The sequence below is a fragment of the Drosophila melanogaster genome, chromosome 2R, assembly GCF_000001215.4.
Source record: "Drosophila melanogaster chromosome 2R".
NCBI classification, from domain to species: Eukaryota; Metazoa; Arthropoda; class Insecta; order Diptera; family Drosophilidae; genus Drosophila; species Drosophila melanogaster.
The window spans coordinates 19,857,305-19,869,773 of record NT_033778.4 but is presented as its reverse complement, the minus strand read 5'-3'; the positions used below and the strand labels follow the sequence as shown (position 1 = coordinate 19,869,773).

General features: G+C 40.3%; 1 protein-coding gene and 3 long non-coding RNA genes across 5 annotated transcripts; 1 reads left to right on the top strand and 3 right to left on the bottom strand.

The window, feature by feature from the left end:
• Positions 1-278: 278 nt before the first annotated feature.
• lncRNA:CR44460 (long non-coding RNA:CR44460) lies at positions 279-1,029 on the bottom strand. Its single transcript, NR_124634.1, has 2 exons — positions 911-1,029; positions 279-849 (listed from the first exon to the last, which is right to left on the bottom strand). It is a non-coding gene; the product is annotated as a long non-coding RNA:CR44460 (long non-coding RNA).
• A 30-nt stretch (positions 1,030-1,059) lies between these two features.
• Obp56i (Odorant-binding protein 56i) lies at positions 1,060-5,057 on the bottom strand. Of its 2 annotated transcripts, none has more exons than NM_001202051.1 (2): positions 4,601-5,057; positions 1,060-1,540 (listed from the first exon to the last, which is right to left on the bottom strand). In NM_001202051.1, the coding sequence occupies exons 1-2, from the start codon at positions 4,625-4,627 to the stop codon at positions 1,178-1,180; spliced, it is 390 nt and encodes a 129-aa protein (NP_001188980.1). In that variant the 5' UTR covers positions 4,628-5,057; the 3' UTR covers positions 1,060-1,177. The 2 variants fall into 2 exon arrangements, with proteins under 2 accessions (NP_001188980.1, NP_725929.1); NM_166376.2 differs by lacking the exon at positions 4,601-5,057 and adding an exon at positions 1,599-1,686.
• Positions 5,058-9,078: 4,021 nt separating this feature from the next.
• On the bottom strand, positions 9,079-9,579 carry lncRNA:CR44571 (long non-coding RNA:CR44571). Its single transcript, NR_124633.1, has 2 exons — positions 9,400-9,579; positions 9,079-9,219 (listed from the first exon to the last, which is right to left on the bottom strand). It is a non-coding gene; the product is annotated as a long non-coding RNA:CR44571 (long non-coding RNA).
• Positions 9,580-9,678: 99 nt separating this feature from the next.
• lncRNA:CR44570 (long non-coding RNA:CR44570) lies at positions 9,679-10,079 on the top strand. The gene has a single exon (NR_124632.1). It is a non-coding gene; the product is annotated as a long non-coding RNA:CR44570 (long non-coding RNA).
• The last annotated feature ends 2,390 nt before the right edge of the window (positions 10,080-12,469 follow it).

The window sequence follows — 12,469 nt, the reverse complement described above, 5'->3', positions numbered from 1 at the left end:
GACCGACTCTATTCGGCACCCAAATTCCGAGTGGAGAAGGCCTGCCGAGTGGCCCATCGAAAGTTGCCAACGTCAGCGAACACTTGCCCAAATAAAACTTATGTGAATTGAGTAACAAGTCGAACACTGAATACTTTAAACTAAAGTGTATGTAATAAATTAGATTTCAATGAAATTGAATAACTCAGGTTTGTAATTTTGTATCCATAGTAAATAACCTTGCTCATCCACCTTTCAAACATATTTTTTATTATTATATTTATGTCAATCTGATCGAAGCCCACACTATATAAGGCCCTGATTTCAGAGCTTATGTTCTCAATCTGAAAGGAGGGCAACACGGTGTAAATGTTTCAATGTCCTTAGAGGGCCAAGCTATTATTTGCAGTTGTCAGCCAGCCACCTCCTCGATGAATTTTCTTGTGTTATTGAAAAACTTTTACGAACAGGCATGGCCCTGGGATGTCCGCAGAAGTCTCGCCCAGCAATGCTTCAGATTTAAATGAAGTGAAGTGAATTTAATGGTCAGCAGACATTTGTGCCTGGCCAACAGTTTGCCCCGCTGGAGGGTCTGAATTTTACCCACATTTCCCCTCACGGATTTCCTCCTTCAGTGGAGTGCAGTTTTCCGTATCTGTGCTATATTTGCATAGTATATGTTTCAAGGGCTGGTCTGTCTGCATGGCGCACATCGAAGTTGGTTCGGTTTGGTTTGGTTTGGTTCTGTGTAACTATCAGCGCAAATGTACTTGAAAATTGTAATGAGCTCTAAGCTCGAGCGTCAACAACAAACAATTTCAGTCTGGACTCGATTCGCAGTCATCCTTCCATGTGCTCGGATTATACTCCCTAAAAATACATAGAAGTTGGAGGGGGGCGAACAGTTTGCAGTTACACTTTACGGAATTACAAGCGGGGACTTGGAATCGATTAAAGGGCGCTTTGGAGCGATCCCCATATGGAAAACACTCAAATGAATGGAAGCGAAATTTCCCAATTTGACTGAGTGATGCAAAGCACGTTTGACCAGCAATTAAAAAATCATTTTCCATCTTATTTCGGTGGTAATCGAACTGTTGTTGTTTCTACTACTTGGTGAAGTAGTACTTTAATTTCTTAAAAATCAAGTGAACGCCTTATTTATAACATTAAATTTAAAACAATTTTAATGCATACTTTATCCTCTGTGATTTCGAGTTCTTTGGCCCTTCTTAACATCTGATAATCTTACTCCTTCGTAGCACTCGGAGATTTGCCAGGCGAATTCACAAGACTCGTCATGGGATGTCTCGCTCTTAATCATATTACACGTCGCTTCCATTCGCTCTACGGCTTCCGCGGTAACTATATGGCCTAGAACTCGGTCAAAAGCACCGGGTATTATCTGGTTATCGGCGATAATGCCAATGTTTTCTAGAAAACAGCGGAAAAAGCACTTGACACTATGGCCAGGGTCGTCGGTCTCATGACGATTCGCAACATCTTGTGCTGTGATGCCCGCCGCCGCCATGCATTGATCCTTAATGGGACCTGCTTGTACCTGGTGAATATACCAAGTAGTTACAAAGTGTTTTTAATAATATAATAAATGCACATACGAAACATGTTGGTAATGTAACGACGACTAACAATAATGCACAGCAGGTGAAAAAATGCATTTTTCAGCAGGGTAGGTCATACATGTATCCCCTGTCAATACTATTTAGTTTATAAGGCTTTTGCTAAATATCAAAAAATTCATTTTGATATGCTAGCTTAAGAAACAACGGTTTGATTACCGTATTAATTTTGGTTTTCCAGACGGTAAGTATGTGGTATCAACCCAGAACAGTTTTCTTTTAACTGCGTGTGGAAAGATACAACTATGAATATTTTGTCTACATTTTTAGCCACGATAATTTCTGACAGCAGACCAATAAGCCAAAAGTCTTTCGGTAATCGTTCAAGTCGAGATACCCGAATGGAGGTACCACTCATTAGTTTCCATAAAACACAATCATCGCGCAGGGAACTGGTGCTTTGAAAAGTGCATCGGGAAAAATGAAATCACGTCGCGCCACTGCAACAAATTCAAGTTAATTGAATTCCAAAGTAAGCATAATTCCAGCCGGCAGCCGCTCGGCTCTAAAAGCGAGCACACACTGTAGAGCAGGACGCATATTCCTGCAAAAAGTCGCCAGTCAGTCAGTCAGTCAGTCAGTTGAGAGCGAAGGGGTAGGCATTTAAACTAAATTTAGCCTGAAATTGCTTCCTTTTTGCTGTCGGTTGTTGGCCATTCTGCTGCTGCTGTTGCCTGACGGTTGCCACTTTGCCGACAACACAAAATTCAATTACAATTGGCAGCAAAAGCGGCTGCACAGCAGCAGCACGGCAGCAGCATATCAAAAGCAAAAACGAAAACGAAAGTCGCGCCTGAAACTCAAAAGCCAACGAACGATCGAGCTGGCTAACAAACCGGAGTGGAGTGGAGTGGCAAATGCAACTGCAACTGCAACTTAAACTGAAACTGAAACTCAAGCTGAGGTCCAACCTGAAGCTGCAATCCGGTTTTCTTAATGTTTTCAGCACTTGCAATTATTTTATGCCGCCATCGTTTAAAGTGTCGGAAATTTGGTTCGGTAATTAAATGAAAATCAACGGCGACCAACGCCTGGCCACCGAAAATCCAGGTTTCAGTATTGCTGTGTATGATAATACTCTGATATATACTCTTCCAAGTTGGATCCATTAAGATTAATGTTGGTTAAAAAACGTATTTTTAATATTTCTCCTTCTCAAACATTTTAGTTTAAAAAAACTTTTAATCTTTAAGTTTATATATTATTAGAATATTAGAATACATAATTACCAACAATTAATTTGTATTTTTTTCGGGCTTAATTTCAAGCAAACCCTCTATTCAAATGAAAAGACCCTGTAGAAGTAAAGAAAATGTAAAAAAAATATGAAAACTTTGGGTGTCTAGCAGCTGCCGCCAAACTAGTTCAACTTGTTGTCGTTTTTCGCTGGCGTAATAACAGGGGCCCAAATTCAAATCACACAATCGCAGTGATTCGAACCTCTCTGCACAGTAATCAAAACACTGGTGGCAATAAAAACAACACAAAAACTGATATCAAAGAGTAAACGGATGAGAGGGAATGGGACTGGGGGCTAAAAGCCAACGGGAAACCATAACAAATCAAAGCACTAATGAATATTGAGAGGCCACTAAAAGGAACACGCGGCAGGAGCAACAAATTAATATCGAGGAAATACCAAAATTCACATAATAATAAATGCAACTCGACGAGAAGTAGGGCTAATAAAGAGCCAGTTAGGAGTAAGGAGCAACTTTTCCACCAGGATAATGAAGTGGCTTTGGGCGGGGAGAAATGAGGAGAACACCTGCCTAACAACCAAAGGATCGAAATGGGACTGGGATTCAGAACGAGACAGCAGCTCTGGCCGAATGAAGGTAATAAAAATCGTATAAATAACCAAAGCTAAAGACAACAGCGGCAAAAGGACTTACAGAGCGCTTGAAATATTATACCCATTGAGAGGGGGGTGGGTAAACTTCTCGGGGAAGGGCGAGGGTTGCTCGTTAATTTGCAATAAAATCCGATTATAACCACAAAAATGCGCCCATACAAGATATATACTCCGCGGTACTTATACTCTTAACCAAACCGAACCAAAAACCTCGCACAGGTGGAAATAAAAAGCCCGGAAGTCAAAGCCAACTTGTATCAATAAGTACAAAGTGTGGGTGGGGAAGGCTTACATTGATATTAAAGCCCCGCTATAAATAAGACGCCCTCCAGGCAGGCAAAGCCCACAAATTATAGCCCAGGTTTTCAGTAACGGGGTGAGTTTTCTTCCCGAAGTCCTTTCTCCAGGTGGCGGTTCTCGACCAAACCAGACCGAATTGAGATAGCATTCGAATTTGCATCGCCAAATTGCAGGAGAGTCCTTTCCAAGGGGCATCAATTTGCCGAACTGCTTTGGGACCTGTCGCCCATTTCTCCAATCGACATTCTCCCAAAGGCATTTTTTCTCTGCTGGGGATGAAGAACGTCCAAAGGGTGGCAATCTGGAGTATTAACTCATCTTGTAACCTTACTTATCAAGGTAAATTCTTGCAAGAAAAATTGTAGTAAGAACATTTAAATATATTCATTAAAAATTTTATTTTTTTAATTTCATGTTCTTAAAGAAATATAGATTGAATTAAAAATAACTTTTAGGACATCTCGCAGTCTTTATTATGGAGTGGTACCAAATTTACACTTATTTTTCTTACCCCCGGTCAAACGACCAAAAGTTTATTCTTTCCCCAAAACGATTGAACTTTAATTCAGACATTACTCAAAAATATCAGCCCTTTCCGGGGCTGCTCTGCTCGGAAAAGTGATGTCTTCAGCTAACCCCGAACTCCTTATTTTACTTCCCGCTCAAACCAACCGCAAAACAAATAAAAGTGTAAACACTGATTTGGCACGCGCCTTTCTTAGCCGAAAATTTATGCATAAAAGGCCGACCCCCAGCAAGATGGGCCCCAACCCTATAACCCATACCGGAACACCCCCAAAAAAGCAACCCCAAACACGGTAATTACCTGAGTCCTTTGCACGCACACAACCATAACGTATGTATATCCTGTGGGCGAGTCCGATGCAAAAGTTGAAGTTGAGGCATTCCCACTAGCGGCGCTGTCTGGAAAACTTTTCCTTTATCATTATTATCGGAGCAACATGCATATGAATATGGCTCTGCCCCGGAGTCATGTCTGCCTTGCCAGCCCATCCTGAGTCCTGAATCCTGTGCGGAGGTGTTATGGCCGGCTTCCGAAAGGACTTAACCGCTTTTGTAATGCATAATTTTGTGGCCTCGCAACGCCACATATATATGCATAAATAATTTGAGTATTTTCGTCGTTGGGTTTTCCTCTTTTTTTTTCGCTTTTCCCGCCAGGTTAGCATGCGGAAAAATTTGTCTGCTGGCTTATTTTAAGCAAATTATGTGTAATTATTCACAAATTAACGAGCGAACAAGCGAGAGAAGCGGTGGAAGTCATATTAATGTTTATTAAATGAACAGCCTGCTGTGGTGTCAGTTTATTGACTTCGCTTAGATCGCTTTTTGGTTAGTCCGAGCATTTATAATAATTTCGTCATTTCCACAAACAATTTTGCAACAATTTAGTTAATTTATAGGCAGGCCTGCGTTTGCCTTAGCCTTCGAATAGCCGTTAAATGCACAAAGGACACGCAACACGACAGAAACAAAAAGCCCTTCTCCAGCAGCCGCTCCGCTCTGGAGTCCCCCTAAAAACCCAACCAAGTCGAACCAATCCAAATCCGGTCCCATCCAGGTCGACGGACGACGGCAATCAGACGATAAACTTATAAATGTTGCAGACGCCGCAGAAGCCGGCGCAGCCATACATATAGTAATTATAGCCATGGGCCATATTTTCCAACCGAACTCGTGGAGTTTGAGCCGCGTTGGTTCCCTGGCATAACAAAAACCAGAAAGTTTAAGCGCAGTTTGTCGTTGCCAAAGGACAACTAGAGCAGTTGATAAAGAAGTAAGCCGAAAGGGTTCAGTCTGAAACCGTTTATTAACCCAGACAATAAGCAGTTCCTCACTGCTCGAATCGTATCCACAAATTAACGGAAGCTTAATCAAGTTAGGAATGCTTTTAGCCCGATTTCGTTTTAACAAAAAGTCGAAGAAATATTCTGAAGAAAAGGAGTATGGCATATCAAATGCTAAAGATAATATCTTATTAAATGCTTAACGTCAAATTGAAATGATACCATATAATTACCTTATAAGATATCATAATTGGTTAGCTGTAAAAATATTTCAGGAACTTTTCTAGTACCGCCAAATGATAGAAATATAAGGATTTTACTCGTAAAAGCATATGAATTTTTTTTGATTTTATAAATCCTTGAAAAGTGTGAAAGTCCTCAAACATAGTATCAAAGTCACGATGACTTTTCCACCCAAAATAATCTATCTATTAATCTTCGTGGTTGTATTAAATCATTATTTAATTGCCCACAACGAAGATTAACCAATTTCAAGGGGCATTCCACTTGGTTGGCAACCGCATCTCATCAGAGAGTTCGATTTGGCAATATATCATCATCGAAGCCGCAAGTGACGAATACCGGAAAGCTCTTAAATAAATGACTGTGCGGTCGAAATGGAAATGAATTATGAAATATTTGCAGAGCCGACTAATGAGCCGCAGTCGAGTAAAAGTAGCTGTCACATTAGCACCTTGCGCGATGTAGACCCGAGATAAGCTAACGACAGGTCACCCGACCTCGGTGACCCTAAAAACTGCCCAGAGGCGGACCAGGCACACTTTTATTTTTCACAAATGGCATAAAAAACATTGACAGGTATCGGGGAAAATGATGTGATAACAAGAATATATACATTCGCATTCACAAGACGATGCGATTCCTAGCAAAAAAAAAGGTCAAAAGTGCCCGGGGACATCATAAACGAGAAGGTTCCCCACCAAGCCAAGACGGCAAAACAATAACTGTAGGCAATTTGGCCATTCGCAACTGTTTATTTGTCAAACATTTTTCTCTTTTTGACATCTCGACTTCCAGCGGCGAACCCGAAGTCTAAGGAATCGAAACACGCGCAATCATCTTACATCGAATCCACCCACTTTTTGGGGCAAAGTCCGGCTCAAAATGGGCAACCAACTGCGACAAGTTGGGATTCCCTTTTTGGGACAGAGACGTCCGAAAAATGTTATCGATGTTTTTGTCATGTTTGCCTCAAATTAAAATCCCCAATAAACGGTCCAAACTGACAGTTGGGCTCACTGATATATTATTGTCCTGCCGCTGCATGCTAAGCAGGAATTGTCCTTCCGTCCGGTGTTTTGTGTCCTGTGGCCGTTTTTTAATTGGCTCTCGTGCTGTTGGTCTGGAAAATTGAAGATCAAACGTAAGCCATCACAAATCCAAGGACTCTTTGTGTGTAATAAATATAAATGCAAAATAAAACCCTCCAGTGGTTTGAGTGTAGTTACATTTGATGTAGCGGTTGCTAAAGCCATATTAGTTGTGATTTAGATATGTATTAATTGAATATGTGGAAAAGTAAAAAAAATTTATATTTTTATTTGCTTAACTATAGAAATGGAATCCCAAAAAGTTTACAATTTAATTAAAATGCCTCAAAGCGACTTACCATTTCCATGAACTCCCCGATTTTATTTTCCGTTAATTTATTTTGTTTTCTGGAAAAAACAAAGAGATTATCCCCTTTGCAAATTCAATGAATGATACATCTCGCTCGCTTGGCCAAAGCCGACATACAGCCACCAATTTGATTATGGTCATAAGTAGACAAGAAGGAAACTTTGGTAACTCCAACTCCATAATACTGGCAATCTTGACAGAGACAGAACCGAAAAAAAATATATAAATGGCCTTCGAGATTGCAGCTTAATTTACTAATTTCACTGGCTATCTGCTAATCGAGCGCAAAATAAGCAAAAACAAAACGGAGGACGTCTGGAAAATGGCAAGAGCCATATCGGGTTGCCAAGAGTTTTCCCCGAAACTTGGGACGTTAATTATACGAGCCAAGTTCTGTGTCTACGCACTTGTAACAAAATCGGGCGGCGATGCACATTAATTAGTTTTTATGATTATTGGCGGGCATTGAAATACAATGCGCTGGGTTTTTTGGGGTGAATTTACATAAGTCAAGACGAGACAGCGGCAGTATGTGGAGGATGGTAGTTGAATTTGTCAATTTCTAATGCCGGTTTATCGCACAAGGCTTATTTACGAGCTCCAAAGGAAGTGGGCCTTGGAGGCGACAGTTGGCTGTTTCCCACACGCACATACTCCTTCCAGAATAGGGGGATCCAATCCAGTTTAGACCCATAAATATGCAGTAGCTTGTTGTTTTGCTGGCAAATCCATTTGGCTAAATAAATGCCATGGCTGACATAAATAAAAGACAATTAAATTAAGATAATCGTTCTGACTTTGTTGGCTCTGTTTTGCTTGATTATACCAAAATGAATTGGTAGGACGCTCCCGGCGTTCTCCCTTGGATAGTTGGATCCCACACTTAATGCGCTTTCACATAAACATCAAATCCACCCAACAGCTTTAAATGTTCCACGAGTTAATGGCAATCTTCCAGTCGGTCTCCCATCCCGGCCAAATCCAGCTTCATCCATGTTTAAGCCCCATTCTGCGACAATTGCCATGCACTTTGATTTGGCTTTGATTTTTGCTTAATTGCTCTGCCAACTCTCGTTCGTTTCTGTTTATTGCCTCGCTGTTTGGATGTGATAGAAAATTAAGCAGAACACGAGAATAAAACTCTCAATTGACGGCAACCGCAGAGAAAAACTCTGAAATAACCGACATAAAATCTAATTACGTCAGGCTCGAGATTAATGTTTTGCTTCCGCCAAGATTAAATTTGATTTACACTTTTCTCTGTGCTCGTTGAAGGAATATGCGCAAGAACAATAAAACAAATTAGTTATTTGCCATTAAATCAACTTAATCTGTTGTATTTCAAAAGGAATGCTAATAAGTAGGGTCTATGCTTAAACTGGAGCCAGTTTCCCATGGTTGAAAACCCACCCAAGAAATTTAATTATAGTGTTAAAGTAAAAACCAAATCAACATCACTATTTTCGATTTTAAAGTGAAATGTTATCGTCTCGCCTCTCAGTTTCTTCGAATGTCGAGATTGGAAAGTGAAAAATATTCAAATAATTTTCACTTTATTTATTGGAAAACAAAACATCGACCTGCATCTTAAGCTCTATGGTCGATTGGGTGAAAATCTCAATCGGCATTTTGGGCTCACACAAAATGAAAACATAATTCAGCTAATAGATTTGCATAAAACATGTCGTTGCAGTCACATAAATTTCCTCTAACCCGCCGAAACCGAGAAAAGATAACTCAGTAATTTATTTGCTCAACAAATGTAGATACAACGGCTGTTTATGTTTAAGGTAATTAATAAAATCCGTGTTTTGTGTCGCACTTTGTTAGATTTTACTGCTTTTCCACACTGCAACTGCAATTGAACTGGCATTTGGGAAATCATGATTTGGCAATCCGTGTGTGGACTTTGGGTGCAACACCTCCGGATTCTGGTCGCTGAACTTTCGAATCTGACGTGCCGCATTGCCACAAAAATGTCCGACACCTAAACGATCTAGCAAACAACAAATAAACAAATATAAATTTATTCACAGAAAAATAGAGCTGGTAGTTAAATATAAAATATGTACACAGTTTTTTTTTACATCATATTTATTTTTTACGCCTTTTTGCACAGAGGAGTTTGCACGTAGGGAACTATTTAATTTTTGTTGAAATACATATATGGTTATACTTTGGTTTCCGATTCCATTTATTTCTGTGTACTACTACCAGGGAGTCGTACTATGTGTGTTTGGGTCACCAGTTCTGCATATGATTTGGTTTGGGGGCAACTGGTTTGGTTTCGACTCGGATTTTGGATTTCTTTTGGGGCACCGTGCATTCGCAGTCGCCAGTTATCTACATAATTAATGCATGTCTCGGGCCACACGAAACATGCAAACAACTGGCATATTGACCCAATATCTAGGCAAAGGGCTTGACATTTGTGGAAACCCAGCTGGAAAACGAAAAAAAAAAAAAAAAACAAAAACAGAGAAATATAGAAACCTAAAACGATGAACGAAGTCGGCTAAAAGCCAGGCAACATCGCGTGCCAAAAAGCCACAGAGCTTTATTGGAATATTTATGCCTCTGCAAGTCAGGCAAATAATTAAAACGAAGCAATGCCGCAGAGAAGAAAAAATCCAAATAATTATGAACGAAGACCTGGGAATGACACAAAACGCAGAGAGACAGCAAAATACTTTCAGGCTGTGATTGATGATGGGTCGTGCGGATTCGAACAGAAATATATTTGTTTTAAATTTGTTATTCATTTATGTCAGGGCGGGCGAGGAAAATGTTTGGTGGTGGACGTGGATGGCACCTATCGGGTTTCATCAGTCGAGTTTGCCCCAAGGAAGGCTCCGTCGATCACGAGCAACTCCCACTTGGGTATCCAAAGAATTACGAAAGCCACACTTTAACCCAAAACGGATTCAGGAATCAGCTTGGTATCATAAATAAAGTGGTTTATTATATTCAAGAATTTATGGCACTTTCAGAGGAACACAATTGATAATTGCTGTCGTCTGCTTTTCTTCCCGTTTCTTCGCTTTTCATTTGCCATCTACGATTTCTTCACCCAACTGGAGAGCAATTAAAACGGTTCAGAACGCTGTTTTTACAATTCTTTTATGCTTTTGATTACGATTTCGGCGCCTCACCGAACGACTCGCAGGGGGCAGAGTGCTCCATAAAAATAAACCATATTCCGATGGGTCTGAAAACTCAATTTCAATCCGGATTCAATTTTTCAACAGAGTTGTTGGCCCTGTGCTTTGTGACACCTCAATAAAATCAAAAATGCTGCTCTTTGCGCACCGGGGAGGAAGCTCCAAACTCCAGGCCACCGAAACTGGTGCCATTTGGAAGTGGATGAGCAATATCCGCTGGCCAAGATGGTCATGCATAAGTTAGGATGGGACACCAGCTCGAGTCGACAACAAGCACGAACAAATTGAAACAAAATTGACCCCCTGTGGTAGAAAAATTAAAATTTTATTTGTTTAGCAGGCGGCGTGACAGCAAACATACAAACGACAGGTTCACCGCGACCCCGACAAATATTAATCAAATTCGTAATACAAACAGCACGACAAACAATATAACACTTTCGAAAAATCCCAGAGCGCAAATCCAATTAATAAAATCAACATTGTTGTCGCCGTATCTGTATCTGTATCTATTTCTGTTTTTTTATTTTTTTTCCTCTGGGGCTCTGGTTTCGTTCTCGGCGATTTAAATATCACAAGTGGAAATCAGTGGCCCACGCTGAGCGCAGAATTCACAGTTGAATACATATTTTGTCCATTAATTTATTAAATTATGCTATATATGTTCCGCATGTGAATAAAATGTATTTTTTGTAGATTACGCTGTGTCTTAGTTCGATTGCTAAATTAGATTTGAAATACTTTGTTGCAAACATTTTTTCACATTTTTTATGGAATTCCCAGACATTTTTAGTAAAAAATGTATTATAAAATAAAATACACATATTACTATGATTTTGAATAGCATATTATTCTCCCTAAAGGGTGTACAAAGTCAGTGTTAAAAGTGTTAGTAACTCATTAAAATAGCTCCTCTCCTTTTATAGTCGACTACCAAATTTGCCTCAAATTGCTATCGCTAATTTTTATATATTGTCAAATTATTTAAATCATTAAGCCAAAGCTATTTTTAAATGTCACTAGCGAAATTAACAAAATTGAGCCCCGGTATTTGATTAATTAAAGGAAGAGGCATACGCACATATGGCCCAGACAGACGGGGCAACTTACACACACACACACAAACCCACACACCTGTGCCGAGGAGAACTTTGGAGTCGAGTTTGTTGGGCAAAGTTGAGCGTTGCGGGTTAATTACCATGTCAAATTCAAACAAAAACAACAAAAGCCAAGTACGCCAGCGAAAGGAGGTAGTTTATCATTATGAGCCAACAAAAAGAACAAAAAGAACACGAGCAACGGTAGTCAACGAAAATAATAGGCTGGCAAAAGGTTCGAGGCGGCAGTGCGTACGGTCAGGAGGCGTGGCACTGTCAGGGGCGGGGGTTGGCCTAAGTAAAACCTTTTCTTATCATAATTACGCACAAAACGCAGAGACAGGTAGAACCGGGTCGTTCGGAATATAATTGAGCAATGCGTGGGCGTTGAATAAAGCTGGGAAATACGGTAAGATAGAAATTACACTGAAGAAAAATATCACCTACGATAGGCAATAGTTAGTCGAATAAAAAATGTATAAATTTACTACTTTGACCCAAGAAGATATAGATGTCAAAATTTTAATTATATTTTATCCGGTTTATGCGATTAATGAAAACTGCTCGTATTTTTCTCAGTGTATATTTGGATAGATGCCAGGTTCGGTAGGAGACAAATGCAAATACCCAAAACGATAGTCTTTGGGCGCGAACCTAAACCTAAACGGAAGTCAAACACACTGTGAAAGTGGAAGAGGGGTTGGAGGGGGATGCACCCGCATTGCAGCTGCCTCTGTTTGGCCCGTGGGCGTGGCGCACGCCCAACTATCCAACATTCTGAGCCGGACTGAATTGAGCTGAGCTCGCCCACGCTTCGCTGGCGATTTGCGCACTTAACAGACATCCATTTATAATCGCCGGCCAGCCGTGCGGACAGCCACCATCCTCTGCACCTATATATATATATAACTATATGTGTGTGTCCAGTCATTCCAGATAGGGAATGGGACCCACACTCAAGGCGGAGTGCGTAGTACATTATAATGAA